We start from the raw sequence: 26,738 nt of genomic DNA, 5'->3' as shown, positions 1-26,738 counted from the left end.
CACCAGACCTGGCATTTGCAAAAAGCCTATCGATGTTGGCCACAGCCCACTATTAGCAGTGTAAAAGAATTTCCTTCTTTTTTATGCACGCGACGCCCAGGACCGCTGCGCAAAAGTATCTTCTGGTCACACCAGATGCTTTTTCTATGTTCAAAGCAGCAGAGATGCTTTCTTTACTTGCCATGACAAAAGAACCATTTACTCTAACTGATCTAGATGGAAAAGAGATTATTTCCTCCAACCTAGCACCACCAGTGTTGTTCATTCTACAAACAACTGCCACCGCTCTTTCTTTTCTTATGGACAGGGCCATGCTAGTCTCCCGAGCCATTCTTTTACCCTGTTCTCCAAAACAGGAAGATTTTCTTGGAATTATCAATAACCGCCCAAACAAAACCTACAAAATAGAAACCGCCTCCTACAAAAGAAAGCTGGCCTTTGCAGACAAGGTAGAGCTAATGGAAGAGCTGAACTATGCGCTTGCTGGAAAAAAAGCCAACCTCCAGGCTCCAGACCTGATCATTGAAATAATTGAGACCGAGACAGAAACCTTTCACGGGGTGCACCTGGGAGAGGCCCGGAGAAAGGAGTACCTCCAGTACGACGTAAAAAAAAGAACCTTCATTGGCACCACCGCCATGGACAACGAAATCTCCTTTATTATGGCAAATCTGTCACAAATTGCAAGCAATAGCATTGTTCTGGATTGCTATGCAGGAACAGGAAGCATTCTTCTGCCGTGTGCTGTTCTTGGGGCGTTTGTCATTGGCACGGACATCAACATGCGCCAATACGAGGGGATGAAAAAAGAGCACCGCAACAAGAAGATTAGAACACTCCTCCGAGGCACTGATGTGTTTAGCAACTTTGCCCAGTACAACCTAACAAGTAAGGTGCTGTTTTTTGGTGTCTCAGACGTTTTCAAGCCTTCCGTCTTCAAACCCTGCTCCGTTGATGCAATTGTTTGCGACCCACCATATGGCCAGAGGGAGAGTGTCTCACACACGCCTGAAACCGCTAAAAAGGGCGGAAATGTCTACTTTGAGCAAACTCTTCCTTTTGTGCTCGAAATCTTCAGGTTTGGAGATAGCTGTTTAAAGCCTAAAGGACGCATTTGCTTCTTTATTCCACACGCGACCGACTATACCCTCCCAGAAACGCTTCCTGTCCCTGGTACATACACAGAAGTACACCGGGGCACCCAGTACCTTAATACAATCTACTCGCGGACCTTGTTTCTGTACGCTAGAAAGATCTAGACTTTGTGGAGGGTATCTTAGAGAGCAGCTCTTTTTCTTCGCGCTGCAAAGCACTGATCTGTTCCAGCGTCTTTCTGACATTTACCCGAATGTTGCACTCTAAACGGTTGAGAGTTTTAGTGAGCATTTCCAGAGAAAAGGCGTCTGTTTCATTAAGTGACTCGATGGCTCTTCTAATGCCTGCAAATTCTTCGAGTATATTTTTCGGCATTGAAAACTTTGTATGCGCATAGAAGTACTCCCTGAAGAGACGGCTTCTCTTATTTCAGTCAGCCAGATCATCCCAGACCCCTACGTCCTGCTAAAAGAGCTGATTGAAAACAGCCTTGATTCGGGTGCGACCACAATAAAGGTGGGCATTCACGGGGAGGATGTTCTCCAGTATGTCGTTCAGGATGACGGCACAGGGATCAACGTAAACGAGCACTTTCTAAAACTCGGGGGCACCTCCAAAAAAGACCGAACAACCTACGGGTGCAAGGGCGTGGCTCTATACGGCATCACACAACTTGCAGACGTCCAGATAACAACCAAAACGGCCGCCGATGCCAAAAAGGTAACGGCAACGAATGGGGCCGTCAGAATAGAGCCGTGTTTTAAGCCAGAGCAAGGGACCACCACCAGAGTAACCAACTTTCATAAAGCCTTTCCAGTACGCTACACGTATATTTTGAAAACCATTCAGGCATATCTCAGAGATATTGTTACTCTATGCAAAAAGTATGTTATAACACACAAAGTCAGGTTCACAGTGGAGCGCAACTCCAAAGTTATCTACACGTGCCACAGAGTGCCAGAGTGTCCAACCCAGCGACTAATAGCTGCGTATGAAGTTTCGGAATCGCATGGGCTAGTTCAGGTGCTGGGGTCTTCTTTTAGACTCAGCATGGTCCTGTCTCCGCCGCACAGAAGCAAGCTGGACGGAGCAAGCCAGAAACCAGGCGCGTTCAAAGTGGAGGGGGTAATCTATGCAGGAGGGAAGATCATCGAAAGTGCCAAAGTAGCTGCTGAGCTTGCTGCGATTGCCAAGCAGTTTAGCTCCAAAGTATACTTCCACATGGAGATCCTTCAGGTTCATCCCGACGAAAACACTCTTCACAACATAGGCACGCGAAGCAACAAGCACCACCGGCTAATTTACAAAGAGGTGCTACTGCTAAAGTCTCTTGAAGAGCTTAGGGTGGGTGGGCATCTAGACCACAAAGTGTCTCCACAACATGCCAAGCCTATTTCTAGCTTCATATCAGGCACAGAAACCATCTATACCGCCACCATTGACCACGCCCAGGCCACGCCTATCACTGCACCATCACAGACATCTGTCACTGCGCCACCACACACGCCTGTTAATGCACCATCACAGACACCTGTCACTGCGCCGAAACCAAACCCTAACAGTAAAATTTTAGCATACACCATCACCAACACAGAAACCTTTGAAGTGAAAGAATACACCGAAGGCATGCGCCTGCAAAAGGAAGACCTGCTTTCTCTCAAAACCATTGGACAGTTCAACAACAGCTTTATTCTTGCAGCACTCCAGAAGCCTATGCACACACTGATGTACGCCATCGACCAACACTCAGCAGATGAAGCAGTGAAGTATGAGCACCTGAAAAACACATACACATACACCAAGCAGAAACTCATAAGACCACTCGCTGTCAACCTTTCAGAATATGAGAGATACCTCGTTGAAGAAAACAAAGACACTCTTGAGAGACACGGGTTCATTCTGTCACCAGCAAACACAGAAGTACTAGAGGTACCTCTGTACGGGAAGCATGCCTTCGGAGAAGAAGAGCTTAAGGAGGTTCTTGAAAGCATCAGCGAAGGGGGGAAGGAGCGCGTGCTGTTTAAGAGCCTGCGGGGGATCTTGGCAAGCAAAGCGTGCCGAAGTAGTGTAATGATTGGAGATCCGCTCACAGAGCAGCAGATGAAAGATATACTCTCAAAGTTGGGGCAAACAACAAGGCCGTGGAACTGTCCACATGGGCGGCCAACCATTGTGCTGCTTCAGTCACACAAGTCACCGAGCACTAACCCGAGCACACAAATACAGTAACACGCTATTTCAACCTTTTCTCTTAGTCTTAGGGCGCAAATATTGAGTAGATGTCCAGCAAAGCCATGGCGGCACATAGCACCCCGACCACCGTGCGATACACCCAGTTCTCGTTTGGGATGTTTTCAGGGTGCTTCTCCAAGTGTTCTTTGGGACAGTCTTCATTCATTTGTTTCTGACACGGCCTCTCTATTTCTATGCCCAAATCCAAAACACCAATCTAAAACCAGCACCCAATTGCTGCCGCCTCAGACAACCAAGCCTGTCTTTTTCTTTTTATGATTATGACGCTGGAGGGGCACGAGCTCTTTGAGAGCATTCTTCTGTCTCATGGGCTAACACGGGGAAGGGTGGCGGACATAGGCCAGGTATCAGTCTATCTGATTGGGGACAGGCGGCTCATTTCTTACACCAAACATGCACACGGCAGCCCAGAAACCCAGCAGGTGTACGTGCAAACAGAGCAGAGAATCGAAAAAGCCAGCTTTACACTGCCCTGGGTTGGGACTCTTATTGGGGACAGGTCCACAGCCAAAGAGTATCGAGTGAGAACCCTTCCGGTAACAAATGGAACTGTTGAGGGAAGGGTGTTTTACATTGAGTCGGGGGAGGTAAGGGTTATCACGGCCGTTCAGGGGGTGGACCATGCACAGGAACTGTTTGAAGAGATAGATACGATTATGAAAAAGATCCAGCCGGAGCAGACGCCAGAGGAGTTATTAATGGTTCTTTTTATTGAGCACATCACTGGAAAAGGTGAGACACTTCCTCCAGCGCGTCCAGAGCCAGAGACACGCTTGTGACGAAGGTATCGGGAACATCAGCATACTTTTTGGAGATAGTAGCAAGTTTTTCGTGGGTGTCAGTTAGACAGGTGTCTATTTCGTTTATTAGGTGAATAAAGTAGCCCACTTTCTCTTTCTTCCCAGGAAAGTCAGAGGAAAGAACCACACCATCCATTCCTTTTTTTATGAACAGCACTTGTTCAGCCAGGGTCTTTATCTGCAGGGTTTTGAAGAATTTAAAGGTGGCAAGAATCTTGCCAAAGTCAACGGCATTGCGCAAAGCTACCACGAGAAAGGCAAGCATGCTCACATACTTTTCCTGGACCAGGGACTCGCCAAAAGATTTGGCAAACGCAGGGAGGGAGGAAAGAAGGAAGCCTCTCGCTTCAGAGGCATTTTCCAGCTCAGAGTACCTGAAATTAACGGCATTCCCAAGCCTCAGGCAGAAAAGCAGAAAGCGGGGAAGGTTCTCATCGCGGGTGGCAGCAGCAAGAGAGAGGGTAAGGCCAGAAAGGTCAGCCTGCATTTGGAGAATGAGAGGCTCCGTGGTTGAGATATACTTGGAGAGCAGGAGCTTTCCACGAATTGCAGGTATGCAAAGCAGGGGGAGAAGTTTATGCTCAGTCTCGGAAAGATCGGCTTCAGGAAGAGCAACAATTTCAGCACACTCCACCTCCGAGGGAAAGACTTCAGAAAGACTGTTCGCCGCCTCCGATTGTGCGATTTCAGTGCCGTGGTCTATCCAGTCAGAGATGCTCTTCCCAAGGGCAGCGAGCGTTATGCCTTTCTTTTCCAAGGCACCAACAATGATTGAGAGAAGAAACTCTTGCTTCTCGGAAAGAATCCTGGTTTTTTTCTGCGGGGCAGGTGGCAGGACAGGAGCCAGAGGCGTTTTTTCTCGGGTTTTGCAAAACTGCCTAATAAAGGTATTTTCCATTTCGGTCCAATCAGTATCTAAAAAGTACTTGGCTGGATGCTCATACACCGAGCCTCTGATGTTGGTTGCGGGGATCCAGCGCACGCGGGTGCACAGGGTGACAAGGGTGGGGTGGCGCATTTCCAGCTTCTTAACAGCAGGCCCCACGCGCATGCCCGGAGGAGGGGGAAGGTTCTTTGGAAACGGGGCAGGCACCACCATCTTAGTGGGCATGGCTGCGACGTAAGCAGCAGGCGCGTCCTGGACCACCACGTCAAGAAAGATATCTCTGGGAAGTTTGTGATCAGACCTGAAATCTTTTCTGAAAAACCGGGTTATGCCGCTAGCAGGGCTTTCCAGGGCCAGGGTGCACCTCTGCTCTGCAGGCCGGCCAAACAAAGCAACTTCCATGTCCTTTCCAACCTCCACCTCCCCAGTAAAAACCAGCCAAAACTTTCCATCACTTACAAAAGCTTTTTTCAGGTGCACAGTCACTGATTTTTCATCAAAGACGTGCAGCTTCCCAGCAGACCTGAGCTCTATCACGGGACAGGCCACACTTGGAGGACTTCCGACCACAATTTGGGTGATTACACCTCGCATGCCAATGACTGGCCCGGCCATATTATATGCTGCGTCGATGAGACAGTGTCTTAATGAAGGTAAAACACAACCGCAAAACAGTCCAAAGAGCCTTGAATGAAAGAAGAAAATGAAAGCTGCGTTTATTCCAGCGTAGCAGGAGGCCTACAGCCAGGGGTGCCACTGCGGGTCCATCATTGACAGCCGCTCTGGAGCAGTTGCGTTGCCAACTAAGCGAATGATGCTTTTGGCCGGCGTGTCCTCGGACGAGGTAAGCTCTTTTATCTTGTTCCGCGTCATCAGCATGCTTCTTTCGGCCTTTTCCGGGCCTATCTCTTCTCTGGCAAGCGCATCGATGTAGCTGAGCAGATACTTCTTGGTTGACAGAAGCATTGAGCAGTGATACATTGTTGAAAGGAACGGGCCCTCCAGCCCGGCCCGCCCAATCAGCTTCTGAATGTTTGGAGTCATTCGGAAAGGCACCTCTTCTATTGCCGGCTTCTCTGAGAAAGACGGGTAGAAGTCAGATGAAAGCATAGCCCCAGAGTGCGTCCCAATGTACATCCGCGAGGGCATTCTTGAGCCAATGGAAAAAACGTACGTCATCAGACAGTGCACCCCGTGAGAGATAGCCACTCTTTTCCTGAAATAGAAAAAGTCGTTTTGTGAGGTAAATTTTTCTGCAAAGGCATCAAATAGCAAAGAGTCGCCAATCTGCTCGGCTGCGCCAATAAACATTTTGAGCCTCGTTTCCGGGTCGAGCGCATCTGAGGGCTGGAGCACGCCCTCCTCTTTCTCGATCTCTTTTCGGCACTGGCAGATAAACTCGTACACTTTCTGGGGGCCCAGCTTCTTTTCAAGGATTTCGTTAAGACACTCGGCATCCTCTTCCTCCAAAATCAGCCGAGTTTGGTGGTTTAGCAGGACTATCTTTTTGATGCTAACCTTTGCACTCCGTTTTTTTATCTCAACGACTTTTTCCATGGTAGCATTGATTAGAGCCAGGGCCTGTATGAACCTTTCCTCCCTCCTAGCTGTTTTGCCCGAGGGCGTCTGTAGCACCACGTTGTAAACCATCCCATTGCTTCCCCGGATGCCCACCCGCCTCAGACTGATCCCGCCTCTTCTCTGGATGTACACGTCCGGCTCAAAGCGGGCAATGCGTATCATTTGCCGGGCCCGGTCGGTTATGTCAATGTACTGCCCGAACACCTCAATGTCCTCGTTTCTCTGGTCAAAGTCCACCAGGGTCCTGGAAATGTTCTCCATGCTTATTTTTCTTGGCACTGGGCCCATTACCCGCTCCAGCGCCCCCTTCCACCTTAGAAGGGTCTGGGCAATCTCCCAGATGGTGTCTGCAGCAAGCGGCTCGGCCAGCAACCCCGGGGAAAAGTCCCGGTCAAAGCTGTTCTTGTACCGCGTCGCTAGGGAGGAGGCCCCAATCATCTCTGATATCTTTTTGAGCGCTGTTGAGAGAGACCCGCTTTCTGAGGGCTCTTTCCCAAACAGCTGCTGCAAAGACTCTGAAAGCAGCGCACAGAGAAGGCGGTAGAACTCTTCCTCTGCTGAGCAGCGCAAGCGAATCGAAAGACTCTCAACAATGCCTTCAATGTTGATGCACATAAGCGTAAACCCTGTTTTCAGGAAGGTCCATAGCTCTGAGATAGGCGTGTTTTCAATCCCGCCCTTTCGCTCGCTTTCCAGGGCGTTCCTTACAGGGAAGTAGACGGCCTGCGGATAAATCCGGGCCACCCTGGAAAGCGCCGACATCGCCATTGCCGACCCCGTTCGGGAGAGAATCGCAACCATTTGCAGCACAAACGGAATGAAGCACCAGGCATCCACCTCCCCAACGGTCGCTTCAAACACTTTGTCCATCTCACTTGCCAGGTTCCCACTGTCCATTAGCGAGACCACCGAAACAATCGACTTTCGGGCTATCTGCCCCGGGGAGATAGCTGCCGCTTGCATGAACGCATTGACGGCGTTGGTTGGGTTGCTCTCCTGTGAGAGAATGCCCCACTTGTACCAGACCTTGGCGTTGGTGGGGTGGACCTGGGCAGCCTGGGCGTAAACCCTGGCCGCTTCCTCCAGCAGGCCCCGCTCCTCCAGTAGCTGCCCGCGCAGGAGGAAGACCCCGCTTTTCTGGGCGGTGGTGAAATAGTTCAGGTTGGTCATCCCAAGCAGGTCCATTCCTGCAGTGTACTCCTCCATTTCCATGTAGCACTTAGCATGTTCTTCAAGCTTCATGAAGGCATCGGCTATCTCAATGTTTGGGAGAGTGTAGATGCTTTCTAGATTGGTGAGTGCTGCCGGGTAGGCAGCGTGTTTTCGGAGGGTTTTGGAGAAAAGGTTGAGAATGTGGGCTGTTTCGTGGTAGCCGCGGTACTGCAGCGCTTTTTCCTTCGTTTTCGAGTTCCAGAGCGAGGCAAACACGTGGGTTCTCCACTTAACCAGCATTGACCAAAACGAGAGAGACGTCCACACCGAAGGCACCCGGTCTTTCCAGGCGTGGAGTATCCCTGCAAGGTCTCGCCTCAGATCGTCTGTTTCGTTCAGCTGCCAGGACTCGTTCATTTCCACAATGATTTGGAACCTTTCAACTGAAGATAGCTGCCGGGGAGAGAGTTTTGGGAACCTGGCAATGTCCTCAATGGTGGTTGTGACGATCCGGTAGAGCTTTTCTTCTGTTTCCTTTGTTTTCTTCCCAATAATGAACAGCTCGTAAAAAGCTTTGTCTGCTGGAGGTATGTCCTCAATCACCGACCTAAAAACGGCTTTTTCCGAATCGATCGAAAAATCTGAGGTGTACCACTTTGCTTTGGCCGTTAGCGACGCGTTCTTGGTTGCGGCGCCAATTTCTGAGAGAAGGTCCCACTGCTGCAAGTGCGCCGCACAGTCAATCCACTGCTCCTCCCAGATCTTGTACTCGTCCTCATTGAAGAGAAGCACCCCGCTCTGGGCCTTGGCCTGGACGTCCTCGTACTCGGCCTGGGCCGTTTTCACCTGGCCCAGCTGCTGGTGGATGAGCGCTTTGATGGTTTCAGGGTAGAGCGCTGATATGCGCACCTGGGCCAAAAAGTAGTCTGCCTCCTCAAGCTCCAGGAAGATCTTGGCACACTCTTTCCTCCCCTCTAAAACGCTCGCCACACTTGTCCAGGCCCCAGTGCTCTGGGCCACCTCAAGTAGCCGGCACTCCTGGGGCTTGCCACTGCAGAGAGGATACATCCCGAGGATGATTGGCTCTGCTGAAAGCGAGATATTGGGCACGTGCGACGCCCCCAGGCGAATAAGCATCTCTTCAGCCCTGGCGTGGATGGCTGCTTTGGCCTTGTCGCTCTGCCGCGGCAGCACTGAGGCCAGCACGTGTTTAAGTATCTGCGCCGACCCTTCGTTCGTCTGGTGCAGCAGCGACAGCAGCGTTCCCTTGAGCAGGCTTTTAGGCGTGCTCCCGTGACTGTGCAGCGCGTCAACCAGGGCGGGCAGCGTGTTCTCAATCGCTCTGGCGCTGTCCAGGGACCGGTCGCTGCTTAGCAGCAGCGGAAACGAGGCGAACGAAGCGGCGCTTGAGGCGTCTGAGATGTCCCAGAAGCCGCCCGCGTGGATTTCCTTCACCTCTGCCACCGAGAGAAGCATCCGGGTGAAGGCAGGGACCCACACGCCCCGAGGGAACATTTCCCACTCAAAGGTGCAGAGATAGAGGATTCTTTCGCTAAGCGTTGAGGGCACCCCATCATCAAACAACCTGAAAAAGTCGTTGCGGATTTTGAACGACCCTGAGCTCAGGCCCTTAATGAAAAGAAGCTGCAAGCTCGAGGCAACCTCTCCGCTGTGAACGCTCGGGTCAAGGTAGGCGGCATGGACGAGCCCCAGGCGGATTTCCTGGAACTCCTCGGCCTCCATTGACAGGAGCAGGCTCTGCTTGAGCCCCGACGAAATGTCTGGGCTCTGGACGATTGAGGCGACGCAGTCGGCCGTTTCTGGGTGCTTGAAGACCTCGGGGTACCTGATAAGCATCTGCGCCAGGGACAAAAGAGAGGCGGGGGCCAGATGCGCCTGGGCCAGCACCAGTTTGAGCCCCAATGGGAGCACATCTGCCAGAACCAGAGCGCTTCCGGTTTTTAGCGTTTCCTCCAGCACCAGCAAAGCCTTCTCAATCGCTCTCTCTGTTTGAAGGGACCCTGCCACGAGAATGGCAAGCTTTGGGGCCGGGGTGTTGTCTGGGAGCTCGTCAAACAGCTCCCCCAGAAACTCTTTGTCGACTTCAGTGATGGCCGGGACAACAGCCTCCATCTCTGAGAGGGTCTCCCCCCGCGCAAAACACGCGCGCAGGGCCGGCCGCAGTGCTTCTGCCAGCGCCGGGTTCCCTGGGGCTGCTGTGGCATAGAGGACTGCCAGGGCCTGTGGTGAGAGGTGGTCTGGGAGAATGGCAATGCTTTCTGGCGCCAGGGGAAGCGCCTCCACGCCCGGCTCCAGCGGCTCAAAGACTTTGCTGTGGAGGTAGTAGGAGATGTACGAAGCTGTCAGCATGCCCATCACCTGCCCCGAGATGGACGCCTCCCCGAACCACACCATAGCCGTCCTGAAGAAGGGCAGGGCCAGCCTTGAGCTGCCCGATGAAAAGAGTCTCTGGGCAGCGCTGCAGACGTCTATTTCAATGCCTGAGCGAACAAACAGCTCGGGGACCTTGGATATGGCCGGGAGAATGATGTAGAGGTGTGTTTTGTAGAGTGTTTCGTCTTCCAGGACCGATGAAATACTTTCAAGGAAGGGCTCAACGCCGCAGCGTCTGAGCAGAGAGACCACCCCGCTGATTGCGTGTTCTGCATACTCTGGGTGCGTGGTAATCATGGGAATGAACGCGTCGGGCGAGCTGTTTGGATCAGAAGCCACCAGGTACGCTGAGATGCGCACGGCATCTGCCGCCTCTAGCTCAGGTATTTCCAGGACTTTTCTCAGGTAATCAATAACAAACTCTTTTTCCTCTTCTGGAAGCTCTTTTTTTGAGCTGACAACGGCATCGGCAACAACCGCCTTCCACTCAGAGGGCCCGTTTATGCAGAGGGTGGCCATGCTTGGGAGGGTCTCTCCCAGCGCCTGGACAATTCTTCTCTGGACTTTTTCCGGGACGCTGAAGATATCCCCTGTTTTCAGGAGCTCTCCGAAAACGCTTCTGATGCGGTGGATGTTCTCTGTGGGTTTGACAACCGGGGCTGTCCGATGCTCTTCTGCAGCGTAGTACGCGAGCATGGCGCTTGGCGAGGAGAGAGACCACTTGTAAAGCAGCTTTTCAAACTCCTCGTCTCCAATCGACTCTCGCCAGGTATCAAGCGCCTTTTCAGCCTCGGCTCGGGAAAAGGCGTACCCGGTGCACTCCAGCAGCACAAACTGCCGCCAGGTTGACTGGCTGCTTAGGACCAGGCTCTGCCCAAGCGTGCGGATGGAAGGCTTCTCCCGCATCGCTGACAGAAGAATAAAGTAGGCGACGTCGTCATCGTTAGCCATGCGGAAGAGCACGGACACAGCTCCGGGCTTTGACTCTGCAAAGGCTTTAAAGCCTTCTGAGATCTTTTTGGTGTGGGCTGTTTTGAAGCAGTGGACGTACAGTGCCGTCGCTGTTGAAACAAACTCGCCGTCCGCAGGAATCGCCGTTTTGGAGAAGATGGTAAAGCATAAATCAGTCGCTTCATCAACGTCGCAGTCTGTTACGCCCTGTTTCAGCATGTCAAGCAGGTTAATAGCTAGGCCCTGTTTGAAGATGTGGCTGTCTAGCTCCTGGAGGTATGAGAGCCCGGTGATAATTTGGATGGTGACTTTTTTCTGGTTGAAAGACCCGACAATGGGCTGCAGCCAGGTCTGGAGAATGTCTCGCGGTGTTTCTTTTCGCTGGATGTACATTTGCCGCAGCCCGTCGCGGCAGACGTCCACCACTTCCACCTCTTTTGAAAAAAGGCCTTTGATAAGAACCTGAGAAATTTTCAGGAGAAATTGTGACGAGGTAAACTCTGGGGAGATAGCTGCTGAAACAAAAAGCTTCACCGAACTAACCCGGAGCTTAAGCGTGCTGTTTGGTGACGAAATAATCCGGAACGCCTCGCCAATGAACCGCTCAATCCGCTCGTCTATTTTCAGCAGTGGCGGCCGCAGCCCAAAGAGGTACGCCATGATGTCCATGTTTCCTATCTGCATCCCCAGGGGCAGCGCGCGGAGAGGCTTGCTCAGTACCTGCAGAAGGATTTTCTCTTTCAGGGGCTGGAGGAACGAGGCTATATCGCTTCCAAACAGCTCGGCGCTGTAGTCCAGGCACTCCTGGCTTACCTGCCGGACCTTGGCGTGTGGGTGGCTCAGCTCCTGGGTAAAGCAGAAGATAAGCTGCGTAAAGAGGTCGGATGTGGTTGGGGAAGTTTCTGTGGCAGGGTCGTGGGTGGTTCTGAGGATGTAGAAGATGGACTCTCGGACAACCTCGGTGTTGTTGTACCGCGATGAGATCAGCGAGGCAAAAAGCGCCTTGACAATTCTTATCTCCTGGTAGAGCAGCCAGTCCTTCCCAATGTCCAGGGTTTGGGTGATGTAGATGATTCCCTTCACCCCGCACATTTTCATTGTGTCGTCGTACGAGTAGCAGGTGGTGCAAAACGCGTGAAGAATTGAGTAGAAAAGCGTCATTTGCGAGGTTTTTTCTTTGGTCCCGCAAATGTTGAGCGAGATCCGATACATGGTGCTGAGCACCTCTTGCGCCACCCCCTCGGTGCGCTCGTCCCCAAAGGCCTTCACAAGCATTTCTATAAAGATAGAAACGTCGATCTTGATTCTTCTCTGGAACTCTTCAAAATTCACCAGCTCAAGCACCTTTACCACCGTTATAAATGAAAACACGGAGTTTAGCAGGTTCTTGGCAGCAACAACTGCGGGGGGTGACGGTTCGGTGACTGAGGTGCTTGGCGAGGAGATTTGCGGGCTCCCGTCCTCGCTCCCATCCCCCAAAGCAAGGCACTCAATGACCGAGGAGTTCCCAAACGGAACTCTTCCCTCTGAGGCACAGACAAAGAGAGAGCAGATAAGCGAGCAGACCGTGTCGGTTGAGGAGAGATAGTCGGAGTGCAGCAAGTCGCTCTCTGAGGGGTAGAGCTCTCCTTTGTTAACAATCCGGTGCAGCTCCTCAAAGTCTGAGAGATTTACCACCTCAAGACCCCGCGCCCACCTGATAGCGATTTCTTCTGAGATGTCCCCCCAAAGGAAGAATTGGTGGAAGAAGTGGCCAACTAGGTCAACACACTCGCTTTTGCTGCCCTCCTTCTTCCCCTCAATGATCTTCCCAGCAGCCAAAAGAACCGTGTCAATGGGGACGGCTACAGGCGACACCGAGGACGAAGGGAAGTGTAGCCACATGTGGGCCGGCGAGGTGTTTGACGACGCGGCAGGTGCTGACGATGGCAGCGACGGCGAGTGGGAGGTCCCTGCCCTGCCTGCCAGCTTTCCCAGCAGCTTAATTCCCATAACCGACGTGTCTTCGTGGTGCACCAAATCTACCAGAGCCACCAAAATCTTATCTATATGCTCTCCCAGGTACGTTAGCAAAAACTCTGAGTTGAGGTTGTCAACGCACGTTTCCAGGGTCTCCATCGCCAGGACCGAGAGCCGGTTCTTCATCCGGAGTGCCATTAGGAGAGACTTTGACATTTGCCCAAGGAAGGGGAGCAGAACCGATATTTTGACAGGAATGGTTAGACAGAGCTCAACATACTCTTCTTTGTGGGGGTAGATGCGCTCTATCTTTTCCAGGCGCGAAAAGAACATTGGGAGGATTAGGGCCATCTCTTTGTGGAGGGACTCGAGCTTTTCTTTGCTGGCCGCCCTGAAAAGCTCCTTAACAATCCGCAGCGTGTAAAGTAGCCGCTCCTCAGTTACCAGGCACAGCTCAAAGAGTCTTTGGAGGTTGGCTGAAACCACGCTTTCTATCTCCCCGGTGTGCACGGCAAAGGACGAGAAGATTTCCTTGAAGCCCTGCACAATAAACTCACTGTCCTTATAGTCGTGGATCGTTTTCATCAGCTCATCAATGACAATCAGGGCAAACTTTCTAGCCACGCCGGCATAGGCGAGGAACTGCCTCCAAATGGTAAACATCTGGGCGTTTTCTTTGGTCAGCTTAAAGAGGACCTTCACATTGTCCAGCACCACCCGGTGGAACAGCGAGCTGTCCAGATAGAAGAAAATCAGAAGAAACTCGCAGAGAATGATGATATCTGTTCTTTTTTCCAGATCAAACGACATAAACAGCTCGAGTGAGAGGCCCAGAATCCCTGAAAGTGTGGCTATCTCACATGGGGTGAAGCATTTGAGGGAGAAGACGATTGCGTTGGAGGGGATGTTCTGGAACAGTGAGAAGTAGTGCATGGTGTTTTTCATGCCCCGAATTACTGACCGCAAAACGTTCTTGGTTTCTTCGGTCACTGGAATCTTCCCGTACTTCTTGAACGCGCTCACAAAAGAGAGGTAGTTCATTCGGATAAAGAAGCCTTTCTCCCCAACACTGATGTTATCTCCAATGATGGTGTCGTTGATTTGCACAAGCACGTTGGCACAGAGTTTGTTCAGCGTGTGGTCTTCTGACTCCAGGAGGATCTTGGAGGCCTCTCGGCAGACTTTCAGGGACAGGTGCCGGTGGGTGCTGTCCCGAAAGAGGATCAGAAACTCGGTGGAGAGGGTCAGCCCGAGCAGTTTGAGAATCGGGTTCTTTGGCCGGAGGAGGATGCCTTCTTTTAGGATGGCTTCGGAGTAGGTGGCAAATACTCTTTTTTTCTCGGTCTTAAGAATGCTAAGTTGGTGGTAGATGTCTTTTTTGATGCTGATTGCATCATCTGGGCAAAACCCAAGCAGAAAAATGCTTAGCTCTGGGACAAACCGCGATATCTGGTGAATTTCTTGGTTTTCACTCTTCAGAAGCTGCATAAACAACGAAACAATCTGTGTAAGGGTCGTAATGCACTGCAGCTTGATGTTTTCGTTGATCAGGTGGTGTTGCGACTCTTTTGGGTGCTGGATGAAAAACAGAGAAAAGGTCCGCAGACTGTGCAGCAGGTCTATGCTGTGCTCCGCCACCTCTTCCCGCGACACCTGCACCAGAACCAGCAGAAGAATGATCGGCTCGCTGCTCAGAAGAAGACTCTTTCTGATAGTGTTTGATGTGTTTTGGTCGGTGCTAGTCAGGCCTTCCTCCAGAACCTGCCCCAATCGCTGGAAGAAGAGCCGAATGCTTGAAAGAATGCGCTGTGTGAGCTCTCCTGGTAAGGCTATTTTCTTGACTATTTCAATCAAGCACCTTACCCCAAGAGATACATTGGAGAGCGATCCTTCCTCAATAGAAGCCACTATTTTCTCAACAAGCGACAAGGGAAGTGCTTGCGTGATTCTTATCCTGATTAAAATAGACATGCTCTTTCTTTTGTCTTCTGGTGAGGGCTGGGAAAGTGCATCCTCCAAAAAGGGGAAGACGTCTTCTGAAATACTTTTTTCGTTCTGGATGTACTCTAAGAACCCCTCTGTTGTTCTCCATTGGTAAAACTGGTCTATCCTTTTCTGGATTGATAACGATTTGTTGTTTATGCTGTTTATCTTCATTCTCCTTTGTCTATTGTATTTTTTAAAAATAAAAAACTAGAAATAGGAGCGTTCAGGTAGTGGCAGTCAGGAGCTGTTTGCTATTCTCTGGCCCTGGAGCGGCCGCTGTCTGCCAGTGAAGGTGGCGAATGTAGCGGCTGTGCTGGGACACCTAATTTATTTTTGTTTTCCTTTTAAGGACACTTGGATAGTTTTGCTCAACTAGGGGTGTGTTGGTCTATGCATGGGCTTTTCGGGGGCTCTTTCGCTTCTGGAGTATCTCCTGCATAGAAAGATGCCTCTTCTCACAGCTGACCGTCTTTATTGCTGCTCCCTTGACGTAGCACTCTCTAAACGCCTGATTATCCTGATTAGTGGCATTTTTAATATGAAGATTCATCCATAGATCACACTTATGGAGGATGCCCGTGTATATCCCTCCACTCTTTAGCTCAACCCGAACTGGGTGTCCTTTAGCTATTCTTACAACAGTGAGCGGGTACATAAAAATTAATTACATAGAGTTGTATATAATAGAGTCGGTCTTTGGGTCGGGTGCTCGGGTTGGTACGTGGTTTGGGGTTTGGGGTTTGGGTTTGGTGGTAGTGTGGTTCGTGGTTTCGGGTTGGTACGTGGCTTCGGGTTTGGGGTTTGGGTTTGGTGGTAGTGTGATTTAAGGTTCAAGATAGGGTTCAGGGTAGGGTTCAGGATAGTTTTGATATTTTAATTACCAACTGTCTAACCCGAAATAGCTCGAACAAGGGCACTGTGCTGGTTGGTGGCTCTGGTCTTGGTCCTGGTTGGTGGCTCTGGTGCGCCGCACGAGTCCCAAATCCTGATCTGCACAAAAATCAACTGCGATTTATTATGGCCTAGTTTGCTGAGGACACCTTGCTTGGCGGCCTGGCAGGTCTTTAGTTGGAGAACAGCTCCGTGGGCAACCTGTTGCTCAGGCCCAACACTCTCCAAACCCTTCCACTGGAAAAGACTTTGTTCCAGAGAAACACTAGGCCCTTGAATGCCTTTTTGCCCCCCATGGTCGCTAGGAACACCAGGGAACAGAGAACGAAAAGGGACCCAAGGGAAAGAAAGATGCTGTACCCCACCCCAGTGGCGGGCGTGAGCATCTCATACTGCGTATCGTTGCTTTGGGCGAGAAGCAGCTTAATTTCGTGTTTTTTCAGGCCTTTGAGCTGGCTAAGAAGCTTGTCTTTGTCACTAAACTTCTTGTAGAGCCAGCTGGCTGACTCTGCAGTCATTTCGGGTGTTATTTCCTCATGCTCATAAATCATCACCATCTCATAGTCATTGCAGAGACCCTGGACCATCTTTTCAATGGTAAAGTACTCTGATGGAAACTCGTTGTTTGGGGTCCGCAGATAGAGGGTGCAGTTGATCATGTAGTCTAGTTTGCCTATTTCGTTAACGATTAGGTTGAAGCCTTTTGGCCGGGGGAAGAGCACGTTGTGGTTGTGCTCCGTTGTTTCAACTGGCATGTGGTTGTTCCTTTCCTCTGGCTTGGCGGTCCTCTGATCCTTCAGGGCCAGCTCTTTCTCCAGATAGATCTTGTCTCTTTTGTGGGTTTTTCTGTCAATGAACGTTCCCTCTGGGAATAGCACGAGCGCATAGGAAGAGAGCTTCTTCATGTGCTCGCAAGCACTGGATAGGTTTTTCTTGTCACTTTCGATGTTTCTGTCTAGAAGAATGAAGTTGAGAAGTTTTATCCCCAACACAAGGAAAAACACTCCAACGTCTTTTTTGGCAATGAAAATGATGCTTTCTTTGCCGAGTGCCAGAAGAGAATTCCAAACAAACATCCAGTCGAGGTAGGATATGTGGTTCGAGATGACCAGGGCCTTTCCTTTAGCGTTTTTGAGCTTTTTGTCGTAAAAGATGCAGCTTTTGTCCCCAACAAGGATAAACACCAGAGCTTTGCTGAAGCTGAGCCAAACACTCCCTGCGGCGGCTTTGTAGGGTGTTGAGCTAAATCCGCATATTTCGATTATTTTTGCCCCCAAAAAAGCTAAAGGAATGATCACTGTGCACGCCAGAACGTAAAAGATCAGCCCAAGGCAGAACTGCGCTGTTACGCACAGTCTGCGCAGTCTCTGGGTAGTCACATTCTTCATACCCTAGGATGGTTTTAAATTAAATACAAAACATAAATAGAAATTCTTTGGGCTTAGGGTACGGCTGCGGTGTGGTTCAAATAATAACCTGTTGTTCTATTTATTTGTGTTAGGTATTGGTTTGAAAAAGTTTGGAGGCTGGATCGGTACCCGAACACTAACCCTTGCACCGATGAACGTTTTCATAGCCCACGCCAAAAGACTTTATCAGAAGCAGCTCGGTGGACACCCCCGTGTTGACGTCTTCCTCGGTTCTCTGGTGCTTTTCTAGGGTGTACTTGTACTTGAGAAGGTCCTCAGCGAGTCTTAGCACTTCTTTGCCCCTCTTGTCTATTCTCCTGATAAGAAGACAGCTGGCATCGGGCGTCGTCAGGGGGAGAAGCATGAAGAGGAAGGGCTGTGTCTTATAGTCGTACGCCCCACTTCTTCTGATTGACCGAATTAGCTCATCTAGCATAGCTGCTGACCTGGATTCCGGTGTTTGGTCAAGAAGTGAGGCAGTGCCATCTACTATGTACTCGGCGTAGTACACAGAGTTCTTGCTGTTGCCAATCACCACGGAGCCATACCCATAGTTGCTTTGTGGTGGGTTTTCGGGCTTGGGCCCTGTTTTGGGCTCTGTTTTGGCGGGGGGCTGTTCGGGGCGGGTGGCTTCTTTGGGCTGGGCAGCCTTGGCCTTCTGCCCCAGGTCGTTGTAGACCTTGACGGACGATGTGATTTTTTTGAGAGTGTCCCGATGAAGATTGGTGATTCTGATGATAATGTCCGCGCTGAGCTTGTTGATGTAGTTGATGTTGATTATTCGACTGAGAGCTTCTCTCTTATCGTTTCTGACCGGAGATAGCGACTCTCCTACCTCCGAGAGAAACAGAACCTCCCCATCTGTGCACGGAAAGAGCGCTCTTCTGACGATCTTGATATCGGAGACCACCCCAAAGTCTGCCAGGATTTTGCAATAGACACTCTTTACCAGGTCAATGGACATGTGCCCAGTTCTGTTGGTGCTTCCGCGGACAGTTAGTCTGATCGGTGTCTTAAAGTACGCAGCGATCGGGAGCAGGTGGTAGATGAAGTACGAGGACGGCTGTGTCTCACTGGAAAAGGCAAGCTTTCCCCCAGATAACGACCCCGGAACAACCTCAACAGCTCTTTCTGAAACAGATATCTGTGAGTGGCTGATTGCCTTTATGAAGCGAATAAACTCAGTCAGTTTACTGGTTATGTCGACGTTGGCTAGCTTTATAGTTCTTTTGCCGATTAGGCTCATAACAATGGCACTTTCTACCTCAGCTGTTACTACTTCCATTAGCACTGGCGGAATAAAAAGAAAAAATACCGAAACACCGAAAACCCGAAAACCCGAAAACCCGAAACACCGAAAACCCGAAACACCGAAAACACTGTTGGTGTGCTTGAAAAGTAGATTGACAGTTAGGCGATAAAACAACTACTTACTCTTTTCAGAAAACTAATCAAATAAGCTTCTCCCTAGTATAAATATAGAGGCAAAATGAAAAAGGTGTTCATAGCAGAGGTGCCTTTCAACCGAAGAAAAACAGCTCAGGAAAGAAACACCTGGAGGGCTGTACTAATAAAATAAAATTAGTAATTAAAAATAGAATGAGAGCAAGCAAACTATCTGAAATGGAAGAGCAAATTAAAGAGTCTTTGGCGGAGGAAAGAAGCCGGGACACAAAGCGAGCCGCCCTTCTTGAGTCCATTCGCGAGAGCATCCAGAACCGAAAAGCCCTTTTGGAGAAACTTGAGCAGGAAAAGGAAGACAGGCTCAAAGAGATAGGGAAAAAAAGAGAGCACCTCCATCTAGCACGGGAGGTCATTCAGGAGAAGGAAAATGCAGAGAGGGAGAAAGAGCGAGTTGCTGCAGAGGCTGAGTATAGCGAGTCCATCGCCCGAACGAACACTCTGACGATGGAGCTGACAAAGAAGCTGCCACAAACGGTGGTGGAAATCCTGGAAATAAGAGACCGGGCCGAGGCATCAGGCTTTGCCAATTTATGCAGCTCCATAAGCGTCCACGTGGAAGAGAACATGAAAGAGCTTATTCGGACCATTGGCCGAGAGAGCAAAAAAGAAAGACTTGACAAAACAGTTGAAAGGGTTAAAGTCGTTGGCAGAACGATGAAGGTGTTTAGCCAAAAGTTTGCTGGCGCCCGGGAAAGAGAGGAGGCCTACGTCCGCGTCTACTTTGAAGATATCGCCGCCGAGTTCAAACACCACTTTTTCGGAGACTTTGCCACCAACCGGCTGGACAAGCCAGAGTGGTACCTTGAGTACCTTCTGAAGGCGTTTGGCGAGTACACAACCATGTTTAAAGTCCTTGAGGCCGTTGAAGAAGAAACACAAGACCCCCCCGCATCGATCCTCCTACAATGCCTTGGCAGGAGAATTGTCCTGGCCAAGTTCAAAGAGGCCATCTACACCAGCTCCAGGCAGAGGAAAGAGCTTATTATGCACCACGCGAGCGAAATCAAAGAATTCTTCAAGAAAGTGGCCCAGGAGCACGGCGTAGACGGGGTCCTCGAGCTGGGAGGCAAAGAAGTGGGCCTGATTAAAGAGGTGTTCCTCCGGTCGTCCGAGGAAGAGGTGGAGCGGATTCTTGCTAAAAACTACACCGAGTGGATGGATAGCTTAAAGTACCTGGTGAAAAATATTTTCTCAGAGTCAGTTGCCTTATTTGGCATAGTCCCAGACATCCACAACATCCTACTTTCCGGAGTGGTGCGAAAGTACCTCAGTGGACTGCTCGTGTTTTTGGAGTCGTTTGCCTACACCCGCAAGGACGAGTGGCAGATCCTGGCGTACTTCGTTGACGAGGTCATGTACCTGGAAGAAGAAATGCTTGACATTGAGAATGACTTTGGGCTGGCTGTTGAAAGCATTGTTATCTTCGACATGGCTTACTTCTCCCGGGCCAAGAAGACCTTGCGAGACACCCTCTCAGAAATAGCCACCGAGGCCCTTGAGCCAGCACTGAAGCCCCTGACCAGCTACCGCTTCATGGAGGGCAGCGAAGTTGAAGAGTGTCTCGCCGACCTAAGAGAGAGCATGGCCCGCCTCCTCACCATCACCCAAAGCCCCAGAGTATTAAGCGCGCTCAAAGGAGACGTGGGGAAGAACGTTGACAACTACCTGACCAGCGAAGTGGCCTCACAGCACATGGACGGAGTTTGTGACATAGATAGACTGGTGGTCATCATAGAAAGCATTGCCGATGTGCTTAAGCAGGCCGGCATAGACAACCACCTAAGCCTGTCACTAGCCCAATGCCAGCGCCTGGCGCAAGAGCTAGAGGGGTAAGCACCGGCCAGGCAAAGGCAAACTAGCACCTCCTAGCACCAGCCAATAAACCAATGCTAAATACGATATTTATTAGGGTAGGGTGGGGGTGGAGGTATGGGCGGGGCAGAGACAGAGACAGAGACTAGGACTCATGGGCCACACCAAGTGCTTCGGGGTCGTGGCCCAGGCCCGGGGCAGAGGCGGGCAAAGACGCCCCCACGCCTGCTCCCAGCGCCTCCTCTTCCCCCGCGTCTTCCTGGAGCACTCGGCCCTTCAGGTGCTCCTCCTTGGACTTGCGCTCCTTCAAGAGGGCTGAAAAGAGGGTCTGGGCCCGCTTCTGGAGGTCCTGGGGCGTGCGCACGCGGAAGTAGTAGTCAAAGAGGAAAGTAGACGTCGACCTTATCTTATGCCACAGCTTGTCATAGCACCCGTTCTTATCTATCTCCCCATTAAGAGAAAGAAGAATGAAGCGATCTGCTTCTTCGGTGTATCCAAAGGCCCGGGTGTTCGGGGGGTAGAAGATTTTGAAGGCTGGCCCCTCTCTTTTCGCCTTTTCCTTGAGATACTCCTTGATCTTTTGAATTTTGACAATGCGGTGCTCTCCCCTCTGAATTTGAACCTGAATCTTCTCGGCGTCCTGCAGTTCGTTCACGCGGCTCCAAAACACTCTTCCGTACTCGTCCACCTCGTCCATGTTCTTTCCAGGTATTTCCCTGGCTATCTTGGCTATACAGGTCCGGCCAAACTTTTCGCAGCCCCTTACATACAGCACAAAGTCTTTCTTGCTCCAGGCAATGAAGCCGTGGGCGTACAGCTGCTTCTTTTCAGTCTCCTCCTCCTCAGTGAGCAGGTCGGTGGGTATGCCCGTGCCCTGGAAGGCCTGGAGCTCTTTTTCCTGGAGCAAATGCAGCTTTTTCGGGAAGAACTGGTAGTCTGGGAGGCTGTACTGCCTCAACCCAGCGACGGGCTTTCTTTTGGTGAAGATTCCGGTGGACATGCCCCGGGTTCGGGTGGTTTCGGTGGTGGCTGCAAACTTAGCCAGTTTGAGCTTAGCGCTTTTGGCGCTGTAGTCTTCTCCCTCCCACTCGTAGGCTTTGATCTCATGGTTGGTTACCTGGCCCAGGACCGTTTGTTCGCCTACGCGGCTGTTAAGACTATCGGTTTTTTCCATTCCAAGCCGAATGATCTCTTCAATCGTCTTTTCCGGGGCGTTGTCCGTTTTAAAGACGTCTTCTACCCCGCTGGCTAGAATCCCAAGGAGCTCGTTCTGTGAGATGGTGTTGTCTTTCTTTTTCCCGTTTTGGACAATGATCTCATCTAGCTTGAGCTTTTTAAGGGCTCGCTCAAGGATTTTCTCTTCAATGGTGTTCTCCATGAGGAAGTTGAAGACATAGACCTGTTTTTTCTGCCCAATGCGGTGGGCGCGGTCCTGGGCCTGCAGGTCCATTTGCGGGTTCCAGTCGTTGTCGTAGACAACGACCACGTCTGCGGTGGCCAGGTTGATTCCAAGACCTCCCGCGCGGGTGCTGAGCAGAAAAATAAAGGTGGAGCTGTCTGGCTTGTTGAACTCTTCAATGGCTTCGCACCGATCCTCTGTTCCCGTGCTCCCGTCTATCCGGCAGTACTCGTGCTCTCGCAGGTTGCAGTAGTCCTCAAGAATGTCGAGCATTCGGGTCATTTGGCTGAAAATAAGCACTCTACTCCCCTTCTGTTTGAGATTGACCAGTAGCTTATCCAGAAGAACCATCTTTCCGCTGTTTTGGACCATGTGCTCGTCGGTGGTGTAGGGCGGCCCTGGCTCTGCCCCGTCAAAGAGGTATGGGTGGTTGCAGCACTTGCGAAGCTGGCAGACAATGTTCATTAGTTGAACCTTGGACCCATCAGCTACCACATTGCCCACGTCTTTCTCCAGGATCATTTTGTACCACTTGCGCTGCATGTCTGTGAGCGGGGAGTAGAGGTTGATGATCTTTTTCGGGAGAAGCGATTTTTCTACATCGGACTTTTCTCGGCGCAGGATAAAGAGACTAAGCAGGTTTCGCAGCTTGTCAACTGCCTCTGTTTCCGACGCACTGGACGCCGACTCCACCCAGGCGTCAAAGCCTTCGCCGTCCGAAAAAACCTCGGGGGCTAGAAAGTTAAGCAGCGCCCAGAGCTCGTGGATGTTGTTCTGCAGGGGGGTGCCTGTCAGCAGTAGCCGGTGGGTGCACGGGAAGAGCCGAACGACCTTGCTCAGCATTGTTTCTTCGTTTTTTATCCGGTGGGCCTCATCAATAACGATGTACTGCCAGTTGATCCCGCGCAGCGCGTTTTTCCCCATCAAACACATCTCGTATGTCGTAATGCACCCAATGTAGTCTAGCTCCTGGAGCTCGCGGGATGTTTCTCTGATATCTTTTTTGCTGCAGTGAAAAATAACCGTTTTTACACCTGGCATAAACTTTTTAAACTCATTCTTCCAGTTCTGCAGCGTAGACTTGGGAACAATCAGCAGGTTTGGCAGCTTGTTTTTCTTGTAGGTGTGCAGGAACCCCAAAAGAGAGATCGTTTGGAGCGTTTTCCCCAGCCCCATTTCGTCAGCCAGGATTCCGTTGATTTTGGACTCGTACATGTTAATAAGCCAGTTGAGGCCCTCTATCTGGTACTCTCGAAGCGTGCCTGTGATGTACCCGGGCGAGGAAGAAAAAGAAAAAGCTTCTTTTTCGCTGAGGCTCAGCACGTCCTCATTGCCCTTAGAGGCGCGCGCTTCCTGGCGCTCCATCCGTGCTCTTTTCGTGTGCTTGGTTGCCGATGCCTTGCTTCCAAGAAGTATCTGGAACAGCCCGTTGTCCCCAATGAACTCTTTGTACCTTTCAATGACCTCCTCTCTCATCTTCGTTAAATTTTTATTAAATAAATATCTCATAAATACCACTAATTCCCGCTTTTGCTTGGCAACGGCTGGAACGGAGCTAGAACCGTTGCTTCGCTGATTTTGCTGGTTCTTGGGAGGCTGGCAATGTGTGTGGCAACTTTCTTTATTTCGGCTGAGGTGTCGCTGTTGCCATATACGGCAACGTACCCGTTAATGCCCACTGTGGCAGTAATTTCTTTTCCATCTACCTCAAGCGTGATGTGCTGGGTCCTGCTCTTGGCAACGGCTTCGGGTGGAAAAGTGAGCAGAATCCCAAACGGTATTTTCCGGTACCTTTCATTCCTGGTGTGCAGCTGTGTTTTTATTCCAGTTGACTGTACCTCTGCAATGATGATGTCGCCTGTTTGGTAGTACTCTTTCATCATGATTTCATCTAGCTCACCTTTTCTTCTTTGGACGTTGCCAATGAGGTTGATGGCCGTTAGCATAAGAACTGTTTCTGTGGTTGTGTTTATGTCGACGTACCATCTTTTGTTAGACACGCCCGTAATTCGGCCAACAACGATGTCTCCAATGCCCGGAGTGTACCAGAGCGTTTTGGCCTGGACTGTTATTAGCCTGTCAATTCTCTGGGGCTCTCCTTGAACACTTGCAATGGAGACGGTGTTTCCCTCCTCGTCTTTGTCCGTGTAGGCTCCGTGTCCGATTAAGCATTCGCTGCAGTTCTTTATTTCCTCTCCAGGATAGACACTCATTCTTAAAATAATTTCTTACGGGTTTGGTTTGTGCTGGGCTGTGGCGGTGTCTTGCAGTGTACCGTAACGTGCAGTGGCGTCTTGCGGTGTACTGTAACGCGCAATGGCGTCTTGCAGTGTACCGTGCTGTGCCGTGGCGTGATATGCCCTGATAGGGAAGTTCAATAGTGCATGTTACCATAAACAGCAAATAAAGCTATTTAAATAGCTAAGAAGTTTGTTTTGCAATGGATTGGAAAAGAATTTGCTGCCGAAGGAAACAGGAGCCTGAAGAAGGCGCTGCAGGCGGGGTTGTGCTCTACAGCGACACTATTGAAGCGCCTGCAGAGATTAAGGCCTGCATTGCAACGCTCCCAGAGAACGAGCAAAGCAAATGGACCATCTACCTCGAAAAAAAGACGTACATCGTCTGCAAGCTTAGCGCTGAGAAGGTGGCCTGCCCCGTTTACGTCAGAAAGACGGCAGCCAAGGCAACACAGGGCCTTATCCAAGAAGGCGTCCGAAACATCATTATTGAGGACGGGTACATGGCCGAGTGGGTGGCGGAGGCCGTGGTGGTTGGGAGCTACCAGTACGACGTGCTTCACAGCAAGAAAAAGACGCAGGTAAACGTTATCTATGGTGGAAGTGATGCCAAGGTTGAGAAGGCCATTGTTTCGGGGGAAGCCCAAAACTTTGCCAGGTTTTTGGTGGACACGCCAGCTAACCTGATGACCCCAACACTGTTCACGGAGTACGCCAAAGAGTACCTCCCCAAGGAGGTTGAGGTGAAGGTTTACGGAAAGAGCGAGCTGGCCAAAATGAAGATGAACCTCCTACTCGGGGTTTCCAACGGCTCAGCAGAAGAGCCCAAGCTTCTTGAAATCAAGTACCTGAAAGGCGACCAAACCGTGGCTCTGGTTGGAAAAGGGGTTACCTTTGACTCGGGGGGCATTAGTCTGAAACCATCGGCAAAAATGGCGCTGATGAAGGGGGACATGGCAGGAGGAGCGTCAGTAGTTGCCACGATTGGAGCCCTTGCGCGCCTGTCCGCGAAAACCAGTGTGATTGGGATCATTCCTCTGACTGAAAACCTTCCTTCAGGAACGGCCACCAAGCCCGGGGACGTCCACGTTGGTGCAGCCGGAAAAAGCGTTGAGGTCGACAACACCGATGCAGAGGGCAGGCTAATCCTGGGGGACGCTCTCCACCACGCTCTTTCCTTCAACCCGGCCAAGATTGTCGACGTAGCCACGCTAACCGGAGCCATGAGCGTCGCTTTGGGGGCCGTGATGGCCGGGCTGTTCACCAACTCAGACGAGCTGGGCAGCGAGCTGCTAAGCGCCTCAGCCTGTGCAGCCGACCCTATTTGGCGAATGCCCGTAACTGACGACTACAAATCGTTGATTTCTTCAGACGTTGCAGATATCAAGAACATTGGCGGGCCTGCAGGCGGGTCCATCACAGCAGCGCTGTTCCTGAAAGAGTTTGTGGGAACCACGCCGTGGGCACACCTTGACATTGCCGGAGTGGCTGGGAGCACGCTAACCCCGGAGCTGCACGGAAAAGGAGCCACCGGGCGCCCAGTAAAGCTACTGGTGCACTGGCTGGCCAAGGAATAAACAGCGTCTTTTATTTAAGGCGGGGACTAATCGCGGCGGTGCCTCGGGGTGTGGACCTTCGAGTGCTGCATGAGGTTGTCGGACCGCGAGAAAGACTTGTTGCAGCCAACCGAGGGGCACCTGAATGGCTTCTCTCCCGTGTGGATGCGGTAGTGTCTTTTTAGGTGCTCAAAGCGCTTGAAGGCCTTGGTGCAGTCTACGTAGCTACAAATAAACGGGCGGGTCTCAGTGGAGCTTTTCCGCTTTTCTTCTCGCTCCTGCTTGGAGAGGCGCTTAGAGGGGTGGAAGAAGCTTTTTTGGTGGATGGAGGCGGAGTCGAGGGTGGGAGGGATGTACTCGATGTCATGCAGGCCATAGCCCGTGCACATATTAATGATTTCTTTGGCGTATGTCTCGCTGTGGTGGGTGGTGCCGTAGTCAGAATGAAATAGAGACTGGTTGAAAAGACTCTCTTGGTCGTCAATACTTTTCAGGATTATTTCCTCTATTCTACTGTTGGGTAGATCTGATTGAAACTGGCGGTTAAAATCAGTTTCATCCTGAGTAAATATATTGTTGCCCAAGGACTTCATGTTTCAGACGTCCCTCGTCTTAAAGAGTATTTTAGCAGCGTGCCAGCCAATGGGAGTGGTTTTGATCCCACCAATAAGCGCCCTGGAGCCGATCAACAATATATTCGCTGGGCCCAGGCGAGACCTGCCGCACCAGTCACTTACTCCGAATAAAAGCGGCACAGCGATTGGGTAGTTGGTTCTTTGAGCCAACCAGTGCCCGGGTGTCTACTGCCCCGGACAGTGTCCGGGTGGTGGTTTGGGCCACCGGTGCTTGTGGCTGTGGCTGTGCTTGGAGTGGGCCGGGGCTTGGAAGATTCAATTTCCTTTCCTGCCAAACC

The 26,738-nt window shown here is 51.0% G+C and overlaps 13 protein-coding genes across 13 annotated transcripts; 5 read left to right on the top strand and 8 right to left on the bottom strand.

Annotated features, from left to right (window-relative positions):
* Positions 1-83: 83 nt before the first annotated feature.
* NEDG_01313 (tRNA (guanine1-N2)-methyltransferase) lies at positions 84-1,259 on the top strand (the record flags this gene model as incomplete). The annotated part of the gene is made up of 1 exon (XM_067688731.1): positions 84-1,259. One exon carries the CDS (start codon positions 84-86, stop codon positions 1,257-1,259), a length of 1,176 nt encoding a protein of 391 aa, XP_067543919.1.
* Positions 1,260-1,482: 223 nt separating this feature from the next.
* On the top strand, positions 1,483-3,324 carry NEDG_01312 (DNA mismatch repair protein PMS2; the record flags this gene model as incomplete). The annotated part of the gene is made up of 1 exon (XM_067688730.1): positions 1,483-3,324. The coding sequence occupies one exon, from the start codon at positions 1,483-1,485 to the stop codon at positions 3,322-3,324; it is 1,842 nt and encodes a 613-aa protein (XP_067543918.1).
* A 278-nt stretch (positions 3,325-3,602) lies between these two features.
* Positions 3,603-4,127, top strand: NEDG_01311 (uncharacterized protein; the record flags this gene model as incomplete). The annotated part of the gene is made up of 1 exon (XM_067688729.1): positions 3,603-4,127. One exon carries the CDS (start codon positions 3,603-3,605, stop codon positions 4,125-4,127), a length of 525 nt encoding a protein of 174 aa, XP_067543917.1.
* Positions 4,069-5,628, bottom strand: NEDG_01310 (uncharacterized protein; the record flags this gene model as incomplete). The annotated part of the gene is made up of 1 exon (XM_067688728.1): positions 4,069-5,628. The coding sequence occupies one exon, from the start codon at positions 5,626-5,628 to the stop codon at positions 4,069-4,071; it is 1,560 nt and encodes a 519-aa protein (XP_067543916.1).
* A 144-nt stretch (positions 5,629-5,772) lies between these two features.
* On the bottom strand, positions 5,773-15,228 carry NEDG_01309 (transformation/transcription domain-associated protein; the record flags this gene model as incomplete). Its single annotated transcript, XM_067688727.1, has 1 exon — positions 5,773-15,228. The coding sequence occupies one exon, from the start codon at positions 15,226-15,228 to the stop codon at positions 5,773-5,775; it is 9,456 nt and encodes a 3,151-aa protein (XP_067543915.1).
* A 217-nt stretch (positions 15,229-15,445) lies between these two features.
* On the bottom strand, positions 15,446-15,712 carry NEDG_01308 (U6 snRNA-associated Sm-like protein LSm4; the record flags this gene model as incomplete). The annotated part of the gene is made up of 1 exon (XM_067688726.1): positions 15,446-15,712. One exon carries the CDS (start codon positions 15,710-15,712, stop codon positions 15,446-15,448), a length of 267 nt encoding a protein of 88 aa, XP_067543914.1.
* A 409-nt stretch (positions 15,713-16,121) lies between these two features.
* NEDG_01307 (lysocardiolipin and lysophospholipid acyltransferase) lies at positions 16,122-17,336 on the bottom strand (the record flags this gene model as incomplete). Its single annotated transcript, XM_067688725.1, has 1 exon — positions 16,122-17,336. The coding sequence occupies one exon, from the start codon at positions 17,334-17,336 to the stop codon at positions 16,122-16,124; it is 1,215 nt and encodes a 404-aa protein (XP_067543913.1).
* A 157-nt stretch (positions 17,337-17,493) lies between these two features.
* Positions 17,494-18,642, bottom strand: NEDG_01306 (RNA 3'-terminal phosphate cyclase-like protein; the record flags this gene model as incomplete). The annotated part of the gene is made up of 1 exon (XM_067688724.1): positions 17,494-18,642. The coding sequence occupies one exon, from the start codon at positions 18,640-18,642 to the stop codon at positions 17,494-17,496; it is 1,149 nt and encodes a 382-aa protein (XP_067543912.1).
* Positions 18,643-18,956: 314 nt separating this feature from the next.
* On the top strand, positions 18,957-20,654 carry NEDG_01305 (uncharacterized protein; the record flags this gene model as incomplete). Its single annotated transcript, XM_067688723.1, has 1 exon — positions 18,957-20,654. The coding sequence occupies one exon, from the start codon at positions 18,957-18,959 to the stop codon at positions 20,652-20,654; it is 1,698 nt and encodes a 565-aa protein (XP_067543911.1).
* A 124-nt stretch (positions 20,655-20,778) lies between these two features.
* Positions 20,779-23,508, bottom strand: NEDG_01304 (uncharacterized protein; the record flags this gene model as incomplete). Its single annotated transcript, XM_067688722.1, has 1 exon — positions 20,779-23,508. The coding sequence occupies one exon, from the start codon at positions 23,506-23,508 to the stop codon at positions 20,779-20,781; it is 2,730 nt and encodes a 909-aa protein (XP_067543910.1).
* Positions 23,509-23,549: 41 nt separating this feature from the next.
* Positions 23,550-24,245, bottom strand: NEDG_01303 (exosome complex component RRP4; the record flags this gene model as incomplete). The annotated part of the gene is made up of 1 exon (XM_067688721.1): positions 23,550-24,245. The coding sequence occupies one exon, from the start codon at positions 24,243-24,245 to the stop codon at positions 23,550-23,552; it is 696 nt and encodes a 231-aa protein (XP_067543909.1).
* Positions 24,246-24,472: 227 nt separating this feature from the next.
* On the top strand, positions 24,473-25,846 carry NEDG_01302 (cytosol aminopeptidase; the record flags this gene model as incomplete). The annotated part of the gene is made up of 1 exon (XM_067688720.1): positions 24,473-25,846. The coding sequence occupies one exon, from the start codon at positions 24,473-24,475 to the stop codon at positions 25,844-25,846; it is 1,374 nt and encodes a 457-aa protein (XP_067543908.1).
* A 26-nt stretch (positions 25,847-25,872) lies between these two features.
* On the bottom strand, positions 25,873-26,418 carry NEDG_01301 (uncharacterized protein; the record flags this gene model as incomplete). The annotated part of the gene is made up of 1 exon (XM_067688719.1): positions 25,873-26,418. One exon carries the CDS (start codon positions 26,416-26,418, stop codon positions 25,873-25,875), a length of 546 nt encoding a protein of 181 aa, XP_067543907.1.
* Between the last annotated feature and the right edge of the window lie 320 nt (positions 26,419-26,738).

The sequence above is a fragment of the Nematocida displodere genome (assembly GCF_001642395.1).
Source record: "Nematocida displodere strain JUm2807 chromosome Unknown 4, whole genome shotgun sequence".
In the NCBI taxonomy this organism is placed as follows: Eukaryota; Fungi; Microsporidia; genus Nematocida; species Nematocida displodere.
The sequence above is the reverse complement of the archived record's forward strand: the minus strand, read 5'-3'. Positions and strand labels throughout refer to the sequence as shown.